This window comes from Pezoporus occidentalis, unplaced genomic scaffold (assembly GCF_034315485.1).
Source record: "Pezoporus occidentalis ecotype Australia unplaced genomic scaffold, CSIRO_AGI_Poc_V1 ctg280, whole genome shotgun sequence".
NCBI lineage: Eukaryota > Metazoa > Chordata > Aves > Psittaciformes > Psittacidae > Pezoporus > Pezoporus occidentalis.
Window position 1 is genome coordinate 699,913 of NW_026914719.1, and position 19,196 is coordinate 719,108.

The 19,196-nt window shown below is 49.3% G+C and overlaps 1 protein-coding gene across 1 annotated transcript; it reads left to right on the forward strand.

Moving 5' to 3' along the window:
- Positions 1-77: 77 nt before the first annotated feature.
- On the forward strand, positions 78-18,621 carry STK38 (serine/threonine kinase 38). The gene is made up of 14 exons (XM_062625653.1): positions 78-212; positions 1,815-1,947; positions 4,753-4,804; positions 4,952-5,074; positions 5,609-5,692; positions 6,671-6,794; positions 8,249-8,403; positions 14,454-14,556; positions 15,094-15,155; positions 16,074-16,191; positions 16,388-16,511; positions 17,245-17,340; positions 17,593-17,687; positions 18,282-18,621. The coding sequence occupies exons 2-14, from the start codon at positions 1,817-1,819 to the stop codon at positions 18,410-18,412; spliced, it is 1,398 nt and encodes a 465-aa protein (XP_062481637.1). The 5' UTR covers positions 78-212; positions 1,815-1,816; the 3' UTR covers positions 18,413-18,621.
- The last annotated feature ends 575 nt before the right edge of the window (positions 18,622-19,196 follow it).

Here is a 19,196-nt window from a genome sequence, read left to right on the forward strand (position 1 = left end):
GCATGCGCGCTGCCGCCGCGATCCCCTCGGCGCTTGTCCCGTCCGGGTCGCCGTCGGCGCGGGGGGCGGCGGGGGCGGCGGAGGGGCTGCGGTCGCTCCGGTCCCGTTCCTCCCGTTCACCGCCAGCGCTGCCCCGCCTTCACCCCGCTCGGCAGCCCCGGGAGCCCGCTGTCGCCTTCAGCTCCTCGCCGCCCCCCTCCCGGGGGGCTCCGGTAAGCGGCTGCCGCGCTCCGTGCTCCGCGTCCCCTCCTCGTCCTCTTCCTTCAGGCCGGGGCCCTTCGCCGCTCCTGGGCTGGGGCAGGGGGCGGCTCTCCCCGAAGCCCCTCGGGTCCAGCGGGGCCTTCATGGGCGATGTCCCCATCGAGACCCCTCCTTCCCCTCGGTGCGGGGCCTGGGGCCCTTTTGTCCGCTCGCGGTGATGCTGCCGGGGCCGGGCCCCGCGAAGGGCCGCGATCGGCGCTAGCGGAGCCCCGGAGCATCCTGCCCGCCGCCGCCCCATCGGTGTCGGTGAGCTCCGGGCGCCGGTGCCGTGGGAACGGGAGCTGCCCGGCGGTGGTTTGGCTTCGCTGCTGCTTTTCTTCCCCTTCCCCTTTCTTATGCGCACCCCTTTGTAACCTGCTTGTGGCCGGTGGCTTTCCCTGTTCTCCAGGAGGTGCAAACCGGAGGCAGGGCTTTAGCACCTACTTGCTGATAGCGCAGGGATGTGACACACCATCTCCTGCATAGAGACCTGCCGCTTGTGTGGGGTCCTTCAGAGCGGTTCCTCCGCAAGCGCATAACTCCATCCCCAAACCATCTGGCTGGGGGTTATTACCGGCTCCCATGTTACCTCTAAACACAGCAAACAAAAGAGCTGGTGTCAGTTGAGGCTGTGATTCCAAAGGCCAGCAATGGTGCCTTGGGAAGAGCTGCAAAAGAAATGAACAGAAAGGAAGCAAATCCCAGCACGGTGCCAGTGTCCAGCATTGTCAGACTGGGAAGTGTGGTTGAGTCTGACCTGTGCTGGTCAGAGCAACTTGTAGTGACTGTTGCAGAACTGGGTTACGTGACCATGTGTTGTTGGGCCAGAGCTGGACCAAGAGGTATTTTGACACTTGAAGTCTTTGCATTTTAATGTGTTTTACAAAGTAGAGCAGGTCTGTCAAATATGTCCTGCAACAGTGCTGCTGGTTTGAAGCAGTATAATGTGGTACTTATGTGCTGGTTTCTCTTGAGAAATCATGTAGGATATTTACACTGAGTTGTTTTTTAACTACAGCTTGTTCAAAGCTGGGGTCCTCTGGATTTTGCCTTTATGAAAGCATCTGGTAATGGAGAGAATGCTTAAGAGCAGCTGAATGCCTTTTTCTTTCCTTCCTCAGTTGCTCTGGTTTTGGGCTGCCTTTCAGGATTTGATAGATTTCCCAGCAGAAGGGACAGCAGGGAACTGCTGGAGTTGTTTCTGCCAGAGTTCCAGAAGGAGAAACTTCTGGATGAGATGCTTCAGAATGGTATTTCTGGATTTTCAACCTTTGTTAAAGGTAGAGTGTATTGGGAGAAACAAACCCTTGCAGGACTGCCTGAAACTGCGGTTTTTTGAGGCATCGTGTTTCTTAAGTTTCCTTCCCTCTTATTTTCAGATCAAAAATGTTCAAAACAGGAAGTTTGGCTTGTGTTTTGTAAGCCCTGTCTCTGCTTAGTTGTAGCTTAGACAGCTGTTGGCAGTGGTAAAACCTGAGCTCTGTGATTCAGCATCACTTCATCGATTGCAGCTCTTGGAAGGTTATTTGTTATTTCTAACATTAAGTGTTTCCTCCCTTTTCCTTTCGTAACAGCCATGGCAATGACGGGCCCCACGCCGTGCTCCTCCATGAGTAACCACACCAAGGAGCGAGTTACAATGACAAAGGTGACGTTGGAAAACTTCTACAGCAACCTCATTGCGCAGCACGAAGAGCGAGAGATGAGGTAAAAATCTTCCTTTCCAAACTGGTTCAGAGCCAACCAGACACATAAACTGCATTTAGATTTCTGGGGTCAAAGCCAAGCTAGGGTGGTTTTGCTAAGTGTGTGCCTGGGCACCTGGATGGGGCTTGGTATGAGTAGCCAGGGCTGCTGGGTCTCTGCATCCCATGGGAGTTTAGGCTGGAGCTGTTTGAGTTTCTCCTGAAACATGCACTTGCAAAAGTGATGTGACGGTTACTAGTTTAAGAACCCCAGGTATTTGGTGGTGTGACTAAGCAGAAACTAGCTTTAGGATGTGCTCGGGATCTTTAAAGTGCAACTCTGAAGTAAAGCCAGTGTTCACAAGTGTTTATCTTGCCCCTGTTCTGCTGCCTCTTCCCATTTTATGTCCCTAGTTGTAGTATTTAAAGCTGAATCTAGAGCATCACATTCAGTCTGGATTATAATGTGCCATCAAGTTGACTGATAAAGGAAGATAATCTTTCCAGCTACAGTGAGGGATTGCTGCTGTAAGGACCAAATGCTGGTTGTCTCTGTGAGTTGACTGAATGTATGGCCCCAGAGTGAGCAGGTTGAGAGAGGGGATCCTGCCCCTCTGCTGTGATCTGGGGAGAACCCCCCTGCAGCCCTGACCCAGCTCTGGGGCAGCAGCACAGCGTGGAGCTGCTGAGTGAGGCCAGAGGAGGCCATGGAGATCTGCAAGGGCTGGAGCAGCTCTGCTCAGCTGGGCTGGGGCAGCCTGGAGAAGAGGACGTGAGAGAGCTGTGAAGGGGCTGCAGGAAAGCTGGAGAGGGGCTTGGGACAAGGGGTGTAGGGCCAGGCCAGAGGGGAATGGAGGCCATGGAGATGCTGCTGAGGGCTGGCACAGCAGAGAAGCTCTGCTGGCAGTGTTCAAGGAGACACCAGGCTGAGAGAGCTGGGCTGGGGCAGCAGTCAATGATGTCTGTCAAATATAGCATGTGATTTAAGAGAAGGAACTCTCTCATTTGCTGAATACCCTCCAGTGGTGGCACTGGGACTTCTGATGTTCTCCCAACTTGCTGTGTAGTCTGTAATCAGAATTTTGAAGAAGGTTCAGTGTTTGCTCACTTGCTGACTTGCTGCCAAAAGGGAATGCCTGCAGGAAAGCAATAAATGCTAACTTGCTTGGATACCTTCTTCAAAGTTTCAAATTAGTAAGGAGAGATTGAGGTCTGATCCAAACAGCAAATATCACTGACTTAATTCCTTCCTTTCTTCTTGCAAGGCTCTTTTCCTGGTTTCAAGGGATCAGGGTATTTTCTGTTTGGGATCAAGACTTTGTCTGAACCAACATACTGGAAGTCAGGCTGGGAAAGTTGGGGCTTTTCAGTCTGAAGAAGAGACCTCAGAGCAGTTTCCAGTGTCTGGAGGGGCCTACAAGGATGCTGGGGAGGGACTCTTCATCAGGGACTGCAGTGATAGGACAAGGGGTAATGGGTTCAGACTCAGGTTGGATCTAAGGCAGAAGCTCTTCCCTGTGAGGGTGCTGAGGCGCTGGCACAGGGTGCCCAGAGAAGCTGTGGCTGCCCCATCCCTGGCAGTGTTCAAGGCCAGGTTGGATGGGGCTTGGGTGAGGTGCCCCTGCCTATGGCAAGGGGCTTGGAACTGGGTGATTTTAAGGTCCTTTCCAACCTTAACTATTCTATGATTCTGTAACTTTAAGTTACATGGGGGTTTTTAGCAATAGTTGTGTCTGTGGATGTTTAGTTTGGAGTTTGAAGTGGTGCTGACAAAATCCATGCTGAAGTGCAGACAGGACCTTTTAAGGATATTTGGGGGCATTTCACCGTCACTCAGTCACGCTGAGCTATTTAATTCTGCTTCAATTCAGTTGTTATTTGCTTCTGGAGTTGCTTTTGAGTGTGAAAGGACAGAGCTCACTGGGTGCTTAAAGAAGAGCAAAGCCATTTAAATGGGCCTGATTGTGAATGTGATAACCCCAAATATTATCGCATTGCAGCAGCTGCGTGGTGGCACAGGAGACAGGAAGAGGATCTTGCAAAGAATGACTTGCATAAAGGGAAGGAATTTTTGAGTACATTTTTAATGTTCTACCAATAAAACACCCATGGAGAGGGAAAACAAAGCAAATGGCAATCCCAGTTCAGCCAGTTATTAATATGATTGCTGTTGGGAAGAGGTTCCCAGAGGATGAAGGTTACAGATGTCCCCCGAAGCCATTCCTCTTGCTGAAGTCCTGCTTCCTTTTCTTCTTTTATCCCAAATAATCCCTTTGTATTAAGGCTGTAAATATTCCTGATTCTTTAAGGGCACAGTGTGGACAGATGTGTTCTGGCTTCCCAAAGATTTTGTTTTTCTCTTAGGAAATACCAAGTAACTTCTCATTTTGCATCTGATGAGTTTGAGATGCAGAGAAGTTGCAGACCCACAGATGTGTTGAAATAGCCAATTCACCCTGCAATAAGTGAGGCTTTTTGGTGTTTAAAGATTTATTGCACCTCTGGCCTTAAGTGACTTACCCAGCTGTCAAAGAGAGGCAGGAATTGACCCAGATCTTGATCTGCATTCATATACAATGAAAATATACACTTGAGTGAGCTGTGAAACTTGAGGTGGGTTTAGATTGTCAAAATTCGAGAGGACAAGGCTAGAATGGTAAAGATTCTTCAAGATTAATCTCATGTCCAAGTCTCCCTTATATATCATTTACACTCGGTATTTGCTGGCATTTGCTTTCCAGCAAGCCTAGTCCAGATGTGTTGCATATGTGAATGGGATACAAGAAACAGCCTTAATGATTCATCTTTCTACTTGCCTCTGCTCTAGACAAAAGAAGCTAGAACAAATGATGGAAGAAGAAGGCTTGAAAGATGAAGAGGTAATGAATATGGGAAAACTATCTTAGTGGTTGCATACCAGTGATTTTCTTTCATAACTGAAGATCTGGGATCTTGGAATCTCTGTCACCTCCACGGAGCCCACCTGCAGAGGTCTCACTGTGGTTTGTTCTTTTCCTAAACTCTAGAAAAGAATCAGGAGATCAGCACATGCACAAAAGGAAACAGAGTTTCTTCGCTTGAAGAGAACAAGGCTTGGCTTGGAAGACTTTGAGTCTTTAAAAGTCATAGGCAGAGGAGCATTCGGAGAGGTAAGTCTAGAAAAGATGACTAACCTTGTTTTTGAATGACACTGGTATTTGTTAAAAGACTTGCATAGTTTATACAAATGGAAGATGTAACAACCACACATTGATTTTTAGCTTAACAGTCACGTGCATCTGTCTTTATGCCTAATAACTGCTGTTCTAAACCCAGCGTGTACTTCAAAGGAACATGGATGCTGTTGAGAAGGACTTCATAAGTAAGCTCAGTACAGGCTTGGCAATCCACCTTCATTGTGGCCTCCTGGGCTAGCCTGGGAGATGGGGAGGGCTGGAGAGCTGCCTACAGTAGTGTCTTCTGGTGGCCTCCTTCAGTGAAGGAGGCTTTGCACCATCTGCTGTAGGTGTCCAAGTGCTCAGTGTGTCGTCTCTTCCACTTGTTTGCCGTTGCTGTGCCTGTGTTAATGGCTTTTGGCTGTTACCATCTGATTTCATTAAACGAAAGCCAAGGGCTTGATACCCAAATGTGTCCAGAGCTCAGGTGACAGCGTGTACCTGATTGAATCCCTGGCATGTTCCCAGGTGCGACTCGTCCAGAAGAAGGACACGGGGCATGTTTATGCAATGAAGATACTTCGGAAAGCTGATATGCTTGAGAAAGAACAGGTGAGTGTCTGCCTTGAGTAGCAGCACTGCCACGGTGTTTCAGGTGACCCTGGGAGCTCGTTGTGATGTGTGGAGAGGGGTAAGAGGCAACCGTGGTTCAGGTTTATCAGCTGCAAGATTGTGTTGTAGGGTTTTTCCCCCCTTTCTGATGGAGGAATGACTTCTAATGCCTTGCTTAGTCCTAATGGAAATTGCAGTTGTGACCTCTTTATAAGAGGTTCTTCAGTCTGAAGTGGAGTAGGACTGAGCATGTTTTCTGCTTGAAAACCAAGGGAAGACAAGTGTTTTTTTAAGGACTAGTTTGTTTTTCTTCAGTGAAAGAAAGGGACAGTTCTATGTGTCTGATATATGTTCTTCTTCCTCATTTCATGACGATGTTACACATACACATGTGCAAATGATTCAGTACAGGCTTCAGGATGGGTGTGTTACTGCATTCCTGATTTATGGAATTGGATATAAACATCAAAGTGATATGACTGCTGGAACTCTGACTCACAGAGACATAAAGTAGCAGTGTTTAATATTTTTAAGGCTTTCCTCTGCTAGTACTTCTGGGAAGAGAAGGCTCCTGAAGGGGAGACCTGAGAGCAGCTCCAGTGCCTGAAGGAGCTGCAGGAAACCTGGAGAGGGGCTTTGGACAAGGACCTGTAGGGACAGGCCAAGGGGAATGGCTTGAACCTGCCAGAGGGGAGACTGAGATGAGCTCTTAGGCAGAAGCTCTTCCCTGTGAGGGTGCTGAGGCGCTGGCACAGGGTGCCCAGAGAAGCTGTGGCTGCCCCATCCCTGGCAGTGTTCAAGGCCAGGTTGGACACAGGGGCTTGGAGCAAGCTGCTCTAGTGGAAGGTGTCCCTGCCCGTGGCGGGGGCTGGAGGAGCTTTAAGGTCCCTTCCAAACTATTGTATGATTTATTTCATAGACAATGCGTCTGATAAAAGACACATTTGTAATTAATCGAATCCATATGTGTATCTCCAGGTTGGCCATATTCGTGCGGAGCGGGACATTCTGGTGGAGGCCGACAGTCTGTGGGTTGTGAAGATGTTCTATAGTTTCCAGGACAAGCTAAACCTCTACCTTATCATGGAGTTCCTGCCGGGAGGTACCTGCCTGGAATCAGGCTGCTTTCCTTTCATTTCCTTTCCTTTGGTTTGTGGATTTCTTAATAATAATTGTCATTAAGAATTAATTTCTTAATAACAAATGTAGCCTGGGACTAGACCATATGTGGGTACTGTGCAGGTGTTACTTTGTGGGGAAACAAGTCATTGTAAAGCTTTCTGCTTTTAGGAGTTGGGGGCCTGAGGTCTTTGGGTGAGGCTCGAGGTTATCTGCTCATTTATTCTAGCTGCAGATCATTGAAATTGGCCTTAATGTTCTGTGAGTTCTTAACCCTCCTGCACGCTGGCCATGGGTAGAACCATGACATAACCAGGTTTTGGTTTTCCAACCTTTTGCTTTTAGCTGCATTGCCACAGAAATAGCTTTTCAGGTCCATTTTTATTCCAGAGGATGATGTTTGTCCTTCAGTGTTAATGCTGTTGTAACTTAAGAAATCAGTTATCCTGAAAGCCTGTGCGGGACTAATGAAAGCACGGGAACGCTTTCTGAGATGCACAGATGCAATCTGTTTTCTGTAATAGCTCTGTCGCTGAAAGCATCTATTTTAATCTGTGATTCGGGTGTGTAATGAGCAGGGCAGCCCAAGGCTGACTCTTGTTTCAGGGATGCTTCTGTACTGCTATTTTATCCTTATGCTATTTGGCTATGTTGATAAGTTTAAGGCAGCTACAATAGAAGCCTTTTCACATACAGTGATACCAGGGCTCCTCGCTACAGGAGAGACATTGAGGTGCTGAATCGGGGCCAGAGAAGGGCAGCGTAACTGGTGCAGGGCCTGGAGCACAAGTGTGATGGGGAAGGGCTGAGGGACCTGGGGGGTTCAGGCTGGAGAAGAGAAGGCTCAGGGGGGACCTGATGGCTGCCTACAAGTGCCTGAGAGGAGGATGGAGCCAGGAGGGGCTGGGCTCTGCTCCCAAGGAACAAGGGATGGGACAAGAGGTGTCACAAGCCTGCCCCAGGCACATGCAGCTTCTGCCACAAGGGTCTGAGACCAGGCACTGCCCCATGCAGCCACATCCTGCTTCAAGCTACACCAGAGGAGGTTGAGATGGAGCTGAGGAACAATTCCTGCCCCAGAGGGTGCTCAGGCATTGGAACAGGCTGCCCAGGGCAGGGCTGCAGTCACCGTCCCTGCAAGTGTTCACACAGTGTGGAGACGAGGCCTCAGTGCCATGGGTTAGGGGTGGCCTTGGCAGTGCTGGGAATGGTTGGACTGGATGAGCTGAAAGGGCTTTTCTGAGCTGGTTGATTCCATGATTCTAAGGGAAAATACCAAAGCTTGTCCCAGAACTAGGAACTCTCTTATTTTGTATGAAATGAGGTTGGATTTGCTGAGGTTTGAAATAGCTTAGTTCTGTTCTCTGTAGGTGTCTTCAGAATTGCTAAAAGTGGAGTTTCTGTGTTCACTTTTGCTGTTTGTGGGGTGGCTTCTAGGTGACATGATGACATTATTGATGAAAAAAGACACTCTAACAGAAGAAGAGACCCAGTTCTACATAGCTGAGACTGTGCTGGCCATTGATTCTATTCATCAGCTGGGTTTTATCCATCGGGACATAAAACCAGACAACCTTCTTCTGGATAGCAAGGTATGTAGTAACCAGGGGCTGGGTGGTAGTGGATAGGTCTTGTAGTTTTGAATAGTGACCTGAACTGGTGTTAACAGTTGTGAAAGGAGATGGTGCTTCTTTCTTAGCCCTGTTCCTTCCAGCTTTTGAGGGCATATCTGCTGGGGGCAAAAAGACAAAGCAAAGCCAAGGCAGACCCCTCTTGCATTCACACCTCACTTAGGAGCTCTCTTCTGGCAGGTGTTGGAGGTACTTTTGGTTATTTCAGCTGCAATATAAAGCTCAGTTTCAGTTCTTCCCTTTTAGTCAAAGATGTTTCCTTTCTGTCTCACATCTGTACGCTCCCACTTGCCAACTCTTGGGTGGATGATCATATCCAGTGTGAAAGACATAGCTGTTCCATCAGTGAGGCTCAGGACAGAGATATTGTCTCCCTCAGACCAAGGTGTATTTCTGAGGCTGGCCGGGTTACCTGAGTGCCTCCAGAAGGCGTTTGCAGGCAGTTGGCAGAAAGCTTGGCCATTTCAGTATCCTCCTCTTGCTCACTACAAGTTTGCTTTACATTTAGCTCACTTGGTAAAAGGTTGTCAACAGTAAATACTTTACCACTAGCCAGGTAATGCACAATTGGAATTACTGAGGTAGAATCACAGAATCATAGAATCGTTAGGGTTGGAAAGGACCTTAAGATCATCAAGTTCCAACCCCCCTGCCGTGGGCAGGGACACCTTACGCTAAATCATCACCCAAGGCCTCATCCAACCTGGTCTTGAACACTGCCAGGGATGGAGCATTCACAACCTCCCTGGGCAACCCATTCCAGTGCCTCACCACCCTGACAGGAAAGAATTTCCTCCTTATATCCAATCTGAACTTCCCCTGTTTCAGTTTGAACCCGTTACCCCTTGTCCTGTCACTGCAGTCCCTGATGAAGAGTCCCTCTATAGGCCCCCTTCAGACACTGGAAGCTGCTCTGAGGTTTCCACACAGCTTCTCTTCTCCAGGCTGAACAGCCCCAACTTCCTCAGCCTGTCTCCATACAGGAGGTGCTCCACCCCCTGCTCATCCTCGTGGCCTCCTCTGGACTTGTTCCAACAGTTCCATGTCCTTTTTATGTTGAGGACACCAGAACTGCACACAATGCTCCAGGTGAGGTCTCACAAGAGCAGAGCAGAGGGGCAGGATCACCTCCTTCAACCTGCTGGTCACGCTCCTCTTGATGCAGCCCAGGATACAGTTGCTTTCTGGGCTGAGAGTGCACACTGAAGCCGGCTCATGTTCATTTTCTCATCAACCAACACCCCCAAGTCCTTCTCTGCAGGGCTGCTCTGAATCTCTTCTCTGCCCAACCTGTAGCTGTGCCTGGGATTGCTCCGACCCAGGTGTAGGACCTTGCACTTGGCATGGTTAAACTCCATGAGGTTGGCATCAGCCCACCTCACAGGCGTGTCGAGGTCCCTCTGGATGGCATTCCTTCCCTCCAGGGTATCAACCGAACCACACAGCTTGGTGTCATTGGCAAACTTGCTGAGGGCACGCTCAATCCCACTGTCCATGTCAGCGACGAAGATGTTGAACAAGACCGGTCCCAACACCGATCCCTGAGGGACCCCACTCGTTACTGGTCTCCAGCTGGACACTGAGCCATTGACCACAACTCTTTGTGTGCTGCCATCCAGCCAGTTCTTTATCCACCGAGTGCTCCATCCATCAAATTGATGTCTCTCCAATCAGAGACAAGGATGCTTTACACGAGTCCAGGTAGATGATGCCATCAACTGCTATACCCCTGTCCATCAGTTCTGTAGCCCCATCCTGGAAGGCCACCAGATTGGTCAGGCAGGATTTCCCCTCAGTGAAGCCATGCTGGCTGTCACCAAGCACCTTGTTGATTTTCATGTGCCTTAGCATGCCTTCCAGGAGAACCTGCTCCAAGATTTTGCCAGGTGCAGAGGTGAGATTGACTGCTCTGTAATTCCCCGGGTCATCCATTTTCCCCTTCTTGAAAATGGGGGTTATATTTCCCTTTTTCCAGTCGTTGGGAACTTCACCTGCCTGCCATGATTTCTCAAATATGATGGCCAGCGGCTTCGCAACTTTATTCTCCAGCTCCTTCAGGACCCGCGGATGGATCTCATCAGGACCCACGGACTTGTGCACGTTCAGATTTTTAAGATGGTCTCGAACCAGTTCCTCTCCTACAGTGGGCACAAGGTCTTCATTCTCACAGTCCCTGCATCTGCCTTCCAAGACTTGGGTGGTGTGGTCAGAGCCTTTGCCAGTGAAGACCGAAGCAAAGAAGTCATTCAGAACCTCAGCCTTCTCCAAATCCTGTGTAGCCAGTTCTGCCGAGAGCTTCCTGAGGGGGCCTGCGTTCTCCCTAGTCTGTTTTTTATTTGCTATGTACCTGTAGAATCCCTTCCTGTTGTCTTTAATACCTCCAGCTAAGTTTAATTCTAACTAAGCCTTAGCTTTCCTAACCTGGTCCCTAGGTTCTCGGACAACATCCCTGTACTCTTCCCATGCCACCTGTCCTTGCTTCCACTTATTATAAGCCTCTTTTTTCAGTGGAATTTTCCTCAGCAGCTCCTTATCCATCCAAGGAGGTCTCCTGGCCCTCCTGCTGCACTTCCTTCTGGTTGGGATGCAACACTCCTGAGCTTGCAGCAGGTGATCCTTGAATATCAACCAACAGTCTTGGGCCCCCCTGCCCTCTAGGGCTGTATCCCATGGAACCTTCCTAAGCAGGTTCCTGAAGAGGCCAAAGTCTGCTCTTTTGAAGTCCAGGGCAGTGAGCTTGCTGCACGCTCTCCTCACTGTCCTGAGGATCTCAAATTCAAGCATCTCATGATCGCTGCATCCAAGGCTGCCCTGGAGCATCACATTTCCAACTAGCCCTTCCCTGCTGGTGAGCACGAGGTCAAGCATGGCACCTCTCCTTGTCGGCTCCTCTATTACTTGCAGAAGGAAGTTGTCTTCCACACAATCGAGGAACCTGCTGGATTGCTTGTGCCGGGCTGTACCGTCCTTCCAGCAGATGTCAGGGTGGTTGAAGTCACCCATGAGAACAGGGGCCTGTGAGCGTGAGGCTTTTCCTATCTGTCTATGGAGGGCTTCATCTGCAGGTTCTCCTTGATCAGGTGGTCTGCAACAGATCCCCACAGTAATGTCTCCCATAGCTATATTCCCTTTAACCCTGACCCCCAAACTCTCTGTGGGCTGCTCACCTGTCCCCAGACACAGTTCCATACTCTCCAGCCTATCCCTAACATAAAGGGCAACCCCCCCTCCCTGCCTGCCAGGCCTGTCCTTTCTAAAGAGCCTGTAACCTTCCATCCCAACACTGCAGTCGTAGGAGCCATCCCACCATGTTTCTGTGATGCCTGTTATATCATACCCCCGTAGACGTGCCCACATCTCTAATTGCTCTTGTTTGTTCCCCATGCTACAGGCATTTGTATAGAGGCATCTGAGCCGAGCTCCAACTGAAGCCGGCTCCTTGGCTGGAGCGGCTGGGATATCTCTGCATTGCTCCAAGCATTTATTATAGGTGTTGGCAAATGACTGGGTGTGTTGGGATGGAATGATGCCCTCCTCCCCCAACACAACTAGTTTAAAGCCTCCTTGACCAGCCTGGCAAGCCTCCTACCAAAACTGCTCTTTCCCTTCTTTATCATCAGAGCAGCTCCACCAGCCCCCACTAGACCTGGCCTACAAGCTTGGGTCCCGTGTTCAAGACACCCAAACCCCTGACTATGGCACCAGCCTTTTAACCAGTTATTAACCTGGCCAATCCTCCTGGCTTTTGTAGGTCCTCCCCTGTGCCCTGGAGAATTGATGAAAAGACCACCTGGGCTCCAGAGGCCCTAACCACCTCCCCCAGGGCTCTGTAGTCCTTCTTTATGTTCCCCATGCTACTACTGTCTATATCCCTAGCACCCACATGTATCACCAGGAGTGGGTAATAGTCCGTGGGACTTACTAGAGCAAGCAGCCTCTCTGCCACATCCCTGATCCGTGCCCCCGGTAGGCAACACACCTCCCTTGAGACAGGGTCTGGCCAGCAGACGAGTGCTTCTGTCCCTTTCAGTGTAGAGTCCCCTACTACTACGACCCGCTGCTTTTTCCTGGCAGCACCAGTAGAGTTTTTCTTCACCAGTGCATCAGCTGGCTGTTTCTGGCTCGAGTGCGCTTCCTCATCAGCCCCCTGCAGGACAGCAGAGCGGTTCTGCGTGGGGACAGGGGATTTAGGGGGCAGCCCCTTGCTTTTGGTTGTCCTTTTCCTTCTTTTTTTTTCGTTATTTGTCACTAATTCCCAGCTTCCCGGGTTAACGGCCTCCTTCTTTCCTTCATGAGGCAGAGGTGAAGCTCGAGGCCCCTGCACAGGTTGGGCCAGGAGCAAGCATTCCTGCTTCCCCTCAGCTTCCCTGACATCCCACAGTCCATTAACAGCATCCCGCGGCTCAGCCCCTGCTGCAGGAGCACCTCCACCAGGGAGCACCGGGTGCAGCCCTGCCCCTTGTGCCCCCTCCCGTCACCAGACCAGTGCAGGCACTCTCTGCACCCCGAGCTCTGCGCTGCAGCCTCCCCTCTCATCGGCTCTGTCTGGGTGCTGACGCAGCCACCGCCGGGGCAGCCAGAGCAGAGCTCCCGGACCGGGCCCTGCTCAGGACAGTGCTCCCCATCACACAATGAGCGCTCCCCATCACACAATGAGCGCTCCCCATCACACAATGAGCGCTCCCCATCACACAATGAGCGCTCCCCATCACACAATGAGCGCTCCCCATCACACAATGAGCGCTCCCCACCACACAATGAGCGCTCCCCATCACACAATGAGCGCTCCCCATCACACAATGAGCGCTCACCATCACACAATGAGCGCTCACCACCACACAATGAGTGCTCACCATCCCGCTCCCCTGCCCGCGCAGACTGCCCCGGCCCTCCCTGCTCCCCGCGCTCCCTGGGCAGGTTTTTACCCCCTCAGGGCTGGTGCCGCTGCTCCTGGCTCCGTCCCCTGTGAGTCCCTGCTCGCCCCAGCGGAGCTGCCGGCTCTGGGCAGGTGCTGTCGAGGACTCAAGGCTCCCTCCGTGGCTCTCCCTGCTCCGAGTTGAGGCTCCTGGACGCTGATCTCCCCCCTTCCCGGTGTTGAAGGCGTCCTCTCTGGAGCTGCTCCCCTCAGCAATTGACCCCATGTAGACATAGGTAAATGAAGGTTTTGGAAAGGATCTGTGTTTTAGATACACATCTGAAAATTGCACCTCTTTGGTGTGGCTGTTATGCACTAAGACAGACCCAGTCACTGAGTTGAAGGTGTTAATTATGGGGGTCAGTGCAAAACCCAGGGACTTGGCTGCCTCTGCAGATATTTGCTGTCACTCTGAAGGGGTCAAAAGCTTGCAGGAGCAGAGGTTTCTTGAAGTAAATAGCTACTGGGCTTTCTCTGTGTTGTAGTGATGAATGTATTGATAGCTTCATTCATAGGATCACAGAATCAACCAGCTCAGAAAAGCCCTTTAAGCTCATCCAGTCCAACCATTCCCAGCACTGCCCAGGCCACCCCTAACCCATGGCACTGAGGCCTCGTCTCCACGCTGTGTGAACCCTTGCAGGGACGGTGACTGCAGCCCTGCCCTGGGCAGCCTGTTCCAATGCCTGAGCACCCTCTGGGGCAGGAATTGTTCCTCAGCTCCATCTAAACCTGCCCTGGGGCAGCTTGAGGCCGTTTCCTCTTGTCCCATCCCTTGTTCCTTGGGAGCAGAGCCCAGCCCCTCCTGGCTCCATCCTCCTCTCAGGCACTTGTAGGCAGCCATCAGGTCCCCCCTGAGCCTTCTCTTCTCCAGCCTGAACCCCCCTGGACCCTCATCTGCTCCTCACAGGATGTGTGCTCTATGTACACATCCGGTCTTAGGCTAAAACCAGCAATGCAAAAGAGTGCATCCCTTTATTATACAAAATAAATGGAGGGGAAGAAGTAGAACAGTTTATTGCTATATATCTTATGGTGTGATCATGTCTCATATTGGTTTTGTGTTTTCTTTTCTTGGCGTGTTATTTGTTTCTAGGGTCACGTGAAACTCTCAGATTTTGGTCTGTGTACTGGCCTAAAGAAAGCCCACAGAACAGAATTCTACAGGAACTTGAACCACAGTCTTCCCAGTGACTTCAGTGAGTGCTTTGGCTTCAGAAGGCATTCTGTGTACCGACAGCCCCTCTCAATGTGAGGCTGTAAGGCTGCAGTGAGGGCTCTTGTGACCAGTATTGCTTCTTGAGGTGTAGTTTTCATTTTCTGGTAGCAATTTCAGTTCCTTTAAAACAAAATCATCTTCCTGTTGTCTTTGAAATAGACTCTGCTGCAGCCCTTCTTCCTGTGTGAAATAAAGCTCGAATGAACACTGTGTGACTTGGTAGATGGTGGCTTATCTCGGGTGATGTTTAAATGACTAAGTGAGCACAAAATCTGTTCGAAGAGTCAGTCGTTTTCTCAAGAGGATAACTTTGATCATGGGCTGCTAATGAAAAGCTTGATAAAATTTTATTGCTACTACATAGGTTTGGAACTTGCTGGTGGGTTGAGGGTGTCGACCTGGGTAAGGCCCTGGCTGCCTTTTTTGTTGTAAAGAACTTTAGTGTAATGGTTTGGTGGTAAAAGTGTATACTGGGGGACCAGTGGGATTCAGTCACATACATCCTGATCTCTTTCAGCTTTCCAGAACATGAATTCCAAAAGGAAAGCAGAGACGTGGAAGAGAAATAGACGGCAGTTGGTAAGTACATTTCACCTGCTTGGTGTTCTCTGCTGAGCTGTTCCATTCAAATAGCATGCATTTAAATGACAGCGATTAATCCAGAGGTCTGAACAATGCCGAAATAATAATTCAGAAAGAAATAATGCTTTCTCTTTTAAAAAGAGGAATGACTCTCATTTGTCCTTCATCCGTCTGCTGAACAGCTGGTGACATATGTGCCTGCGGTGGCACTGTCATCATTATTTACATTGATAGCTGATGCCTCCCGGCTAAAACAGTTCTTAGAATCATACAATGAACACTGATTTGTGTTCAAAGGGACCTTAAAGCTCTTCCAGCTCCAACCCCTGCCACGGGCAGGGACCCCTTCCACAGAGCAGCTTGCTCCAAGCCCCTGTGTCCAACCTGGCCTTGAACACTGCCAGGGATGGGGCAGCCACAGCTTCTCTGGGCACCCTGTGCCAGCACCTCAGCACCCTCACAGGGAAGAGCTTCTGCCTCAGAGCTCATCTCAGTCTCCCCTCTGGCAGGTTCAAGCCATTCCCCTTGGCCTGTCCCTACATCCCTTGTCCCAAGCCCCTCTCCGGGTTTCCTGCAGCCCCTTCAGGCACTGGAGCTGCTCTCAGGTCTCCCCTTCAGGAGCCTTCTCTTCTCCAGGCTGCCCCAGCCCAACTCTTTCAGCCTATTTCCAAAGCAGAGGTGATGCAGTGATGACCCTTCCAAGATGTGTATTAACAGTGGTACCATTCCCCTGTTGGTATTTTAAGACTCCTTCACATGAACATGTTGATTTTTGTCTTTCCATGTCTTGAAAAATGCTAAAGAATTTCAGAGACAGCCTGGTGTCTTCCTCAAAACAGGCTCTGTTGGACAAGTTCCCACATCCGTATGAGGCAGCTTTCTCTAATGATGCCTGACTGATGGTGTTTGTTCCAGGCTTTCTCTACTGTGGGAACTCCAGATTACATTGCTCCTGAGGTTTTCATGCAGACTGGCTACAACAAGCTTTGTGACTGGTGGTCGCTTGGGGTCATCATGTACGAGATGCTCATCGGTAAGAGAGGCAGTGCACAGGTTTTAAGCAGGAATTGTGTAGGGTATCAGCTGTATCTGTGTGCTTGGGCTCAGCTGCTCAAAGCATCCACTCTTAGGTGGTTTGTGAGGTGTGCTCTGGCCACTGCATCACAGGCTTCAGCAACGAGGGGAGCTGGTTCTGCTTTGGACAAGGTTGGGTGTTTCTTTCTTTTCAGGTTATCCACCCTTCTGCTCTGAGACTCCTCAAGAAACATACAAGAAAGTCATGAACTGGAAAGAGACTCTGACTTTTCCTCCAGAAGTTCCAATATCTGATAAAGCCAAGGATCTTATTTTAAGGTGCCAGGCATATGGTTTGTCAGTTAATAGAGTACTTTCTTGTCTTGTCAGCTGTGTTATATGCCTCTCAGAGCTTGCTTCACCTGAAAACCCTCTGATGCTACATACTGTTACACACATGCATCAAATGCTGAACTCCCTCGTCAAATATATTTGTCTCTCAGAGGTCATTTAGTGGTTCCTTGACTAAACTGTGCTGAAAAGAAGCTCCCATGTAAGTGCTGCTATTCTGGCAAAATACAGATGTATCTGCTCCTTATTTTGTCTGTGAGCTTCTTATGAAGCAACTTAAATCTTTCTGATCGTGTAAGCAGAGCTTGCTGCTTACAGTAGCAATGGTTTTGCCATTGTAAGCACTGGAGCATACAAATGTATCCCAGTGCATGCTGACTGCTGCTCTTCCATTTATATATCCAGTCCCTTCTCTATTTTCAGGACAGAAATATAAATGTCTAGCTCTTTAGGCTTTATATTGTTCTCCTGCTCTGCACTGGTCCTGAAATAGAAAGGGCACGTTACCCTCTTGGGAAAGAATACCACATCTTAATTGTAGCATTTGACACAACATTCCTAAACATAACTTTGTGTGTTGGTTTTGCTATGGGAGTTCTTAATCTTCTCCATTTATGTGTTAAGAAGCCATAGTAGTACCAGTTTGGAAAGCTGTTCCATTGTGGGATGGAATGCTTTCGTTTTCATTCTTCCTTCATTGTCATTCTTCCTTCCGTCCCAGATTTTGCTGTGAATGGGAGCACAGAATTGGTGCATCTGGTGTGGAGGAAATAAAGAGTAACCCATTCTTTGAAGGGGTTGATTGGGAGCATATCAGGTAAGATGCTTTGCAGCAAAGCAAGCTGCTCTGCTCTATGGGCTGCTTAAAGCCAGTCCCCTTCGACAGAAGGGAGCAGCTTGGTTGGCATTTATCATATCCAGGTGTGGGTGAGAGTGTTTTGGTCCCTGTCTGAAGCTTGCCAAAGTTTAGGTACCTTCAGTCTTTGGTTCTGTTAAGAAATGGGAAGTGGCTGGATCCTGCTTTCTGCTGCCTTTGAAATCTCATTGCTGAATCTGCTCTTCCTGCCAGAGAGAGACCTGCTGTGATTTCCATAGAAATTAAAAGCATTGATGATACCTCAAACTTTGATGAATTTCCAGAATCTGATATCCTTAAACCAACAGGTAAATGCTTTGATTCTGCACATAAAGAATCCTTTTTCTCCAACAGAATAACATAAATTTCCTGTTAATCAGAGAAAGGATCTTACTAGATACTGGCTTCTTTTATTATGATCACATTGTTCGCTTGGTAGCCTTGTGGTGCAAGGGTGTGCAAGCTGTAATATGGTGTTTGGGAGATGGGATGCAGACTTGTAAATGATGCAGGAGCATCTGAGGGTGCCTCTAAGAGGCAGCAGAGCTCAAGTCTCAGCAGGTCCATGAGCCCAACCCTGCAGTGTCCTTTGGGACTACCTAATTCTTGGTGTAGGGGGTAGGGTATGGTGGGACAGGAGGTGAGAAGTTTTGGTGTAAATCTCTAAGGGATCCTTGTATTTACACATCAAAGCATCAAAGCATCATCACACGTTTGCTCCATATGCTTAAAGAACACGTTACAGTGTTTGCCTGGGGTTGAGGAATGGCACACTGAATGCCCAGACTTATGGTTATTTCTTCATTTAGAAGCACTGTGCCCTGGTTGACATCCAGTGTTCTGTAGGAAACAAAACTCTGCAGTCTTCAGGGGGTAACTCTGGTTTTTCTGTGTCTTACCAGTGGCCACCAGCAACCACCCAGAGACTGACTACAAGAACAAGGACTGGGTTTTTATCAACTACACCTACAAGCGATTTGAAGGTCTGACAGCCCGAGGAGCGATCCCATCCTACATGAAAGCAGGAAAGTAATAAATCATTACCTGGCACAACTTCTGAGCCATGGAATTCTGCTCCCGTACTTTGGGTCGAGACCCCCACAAGAACTGCTTCCTTTTTTTAATGAAAACTTGAGGGCTATAAACTCTCGGAGAAGACTTCAGGACCCTGTTTTGTTACACACCCTGGTCGTTACTAAGGACTTTTCCTACATCATTGAATGTTTGTGTCATCTCTGCTTCAGGAGCACGAGGTTGTTGTCTTTTTAAACTCCTTGCCAGTTGTACAGTCTGTTGGGAGAGCATCCCTTCCCTTGGACATGCAAAGCTCTTCATAGGGACTGCTTTGCTAGTCCTGCATGAAGTGAGAAACTCAACCTGCCAATTCTGCCAGCGCTGTCTTCCCTAGTGGCAAAGGACTTCAGCACAGAGGAAACAAAGCAATAATGAAAGCCTGAGACAGAAAACTCTCCAGTAAACTATCTATGTAGTAGGACACAACTCGGATTGCCTTAACCTTAGTTTGTAGTGTTGGTTTTTACTTGGAAGCCTCTCTAATGGCATTTCTCACCTCTGGCGCAGCAGCCTCCAGTTGCAGTGCACTTTACTTGTGGTACTAGGACAGGATTTGACCCTAAAGCCATTTAATGTTTTTGTTCTAAATTAATAATTGCACAACACTTTTTCTTTCTTTGACAGTCTTAGGAGAAACGGGCCAGTTCCTCAGCAAGCACCAACAGTTTTCACTGCCTGTATGCAAGGATGGATCTCTCAAGGCTGCAGATAATGCCAACTACAGCTGGTAACCCAAGTGGAGC

Coding starts and splice junctions, on each gene's coding strand:
- STK38 (XM_062625653.1), top strand. CDS start 1,817: ATGGCAATGACGGGCCCCACGCCGTGCTCCTCCATGAGTAACCACACC. Junction 4,805..4,951: donor AAGGCTTGAAAGATGAAGAG/GTAATGAATATG, acceptor CCTAAACTCTAG/AAAAGAATCAGGAGATCAGC. Junction 16,192..16,387: donor CATGTACGAGATGCTCATCG/GTAAGAGAGGCA, acceptor CTTTCTTTTCAG/GTTATCCACCCTTCTGCTCT.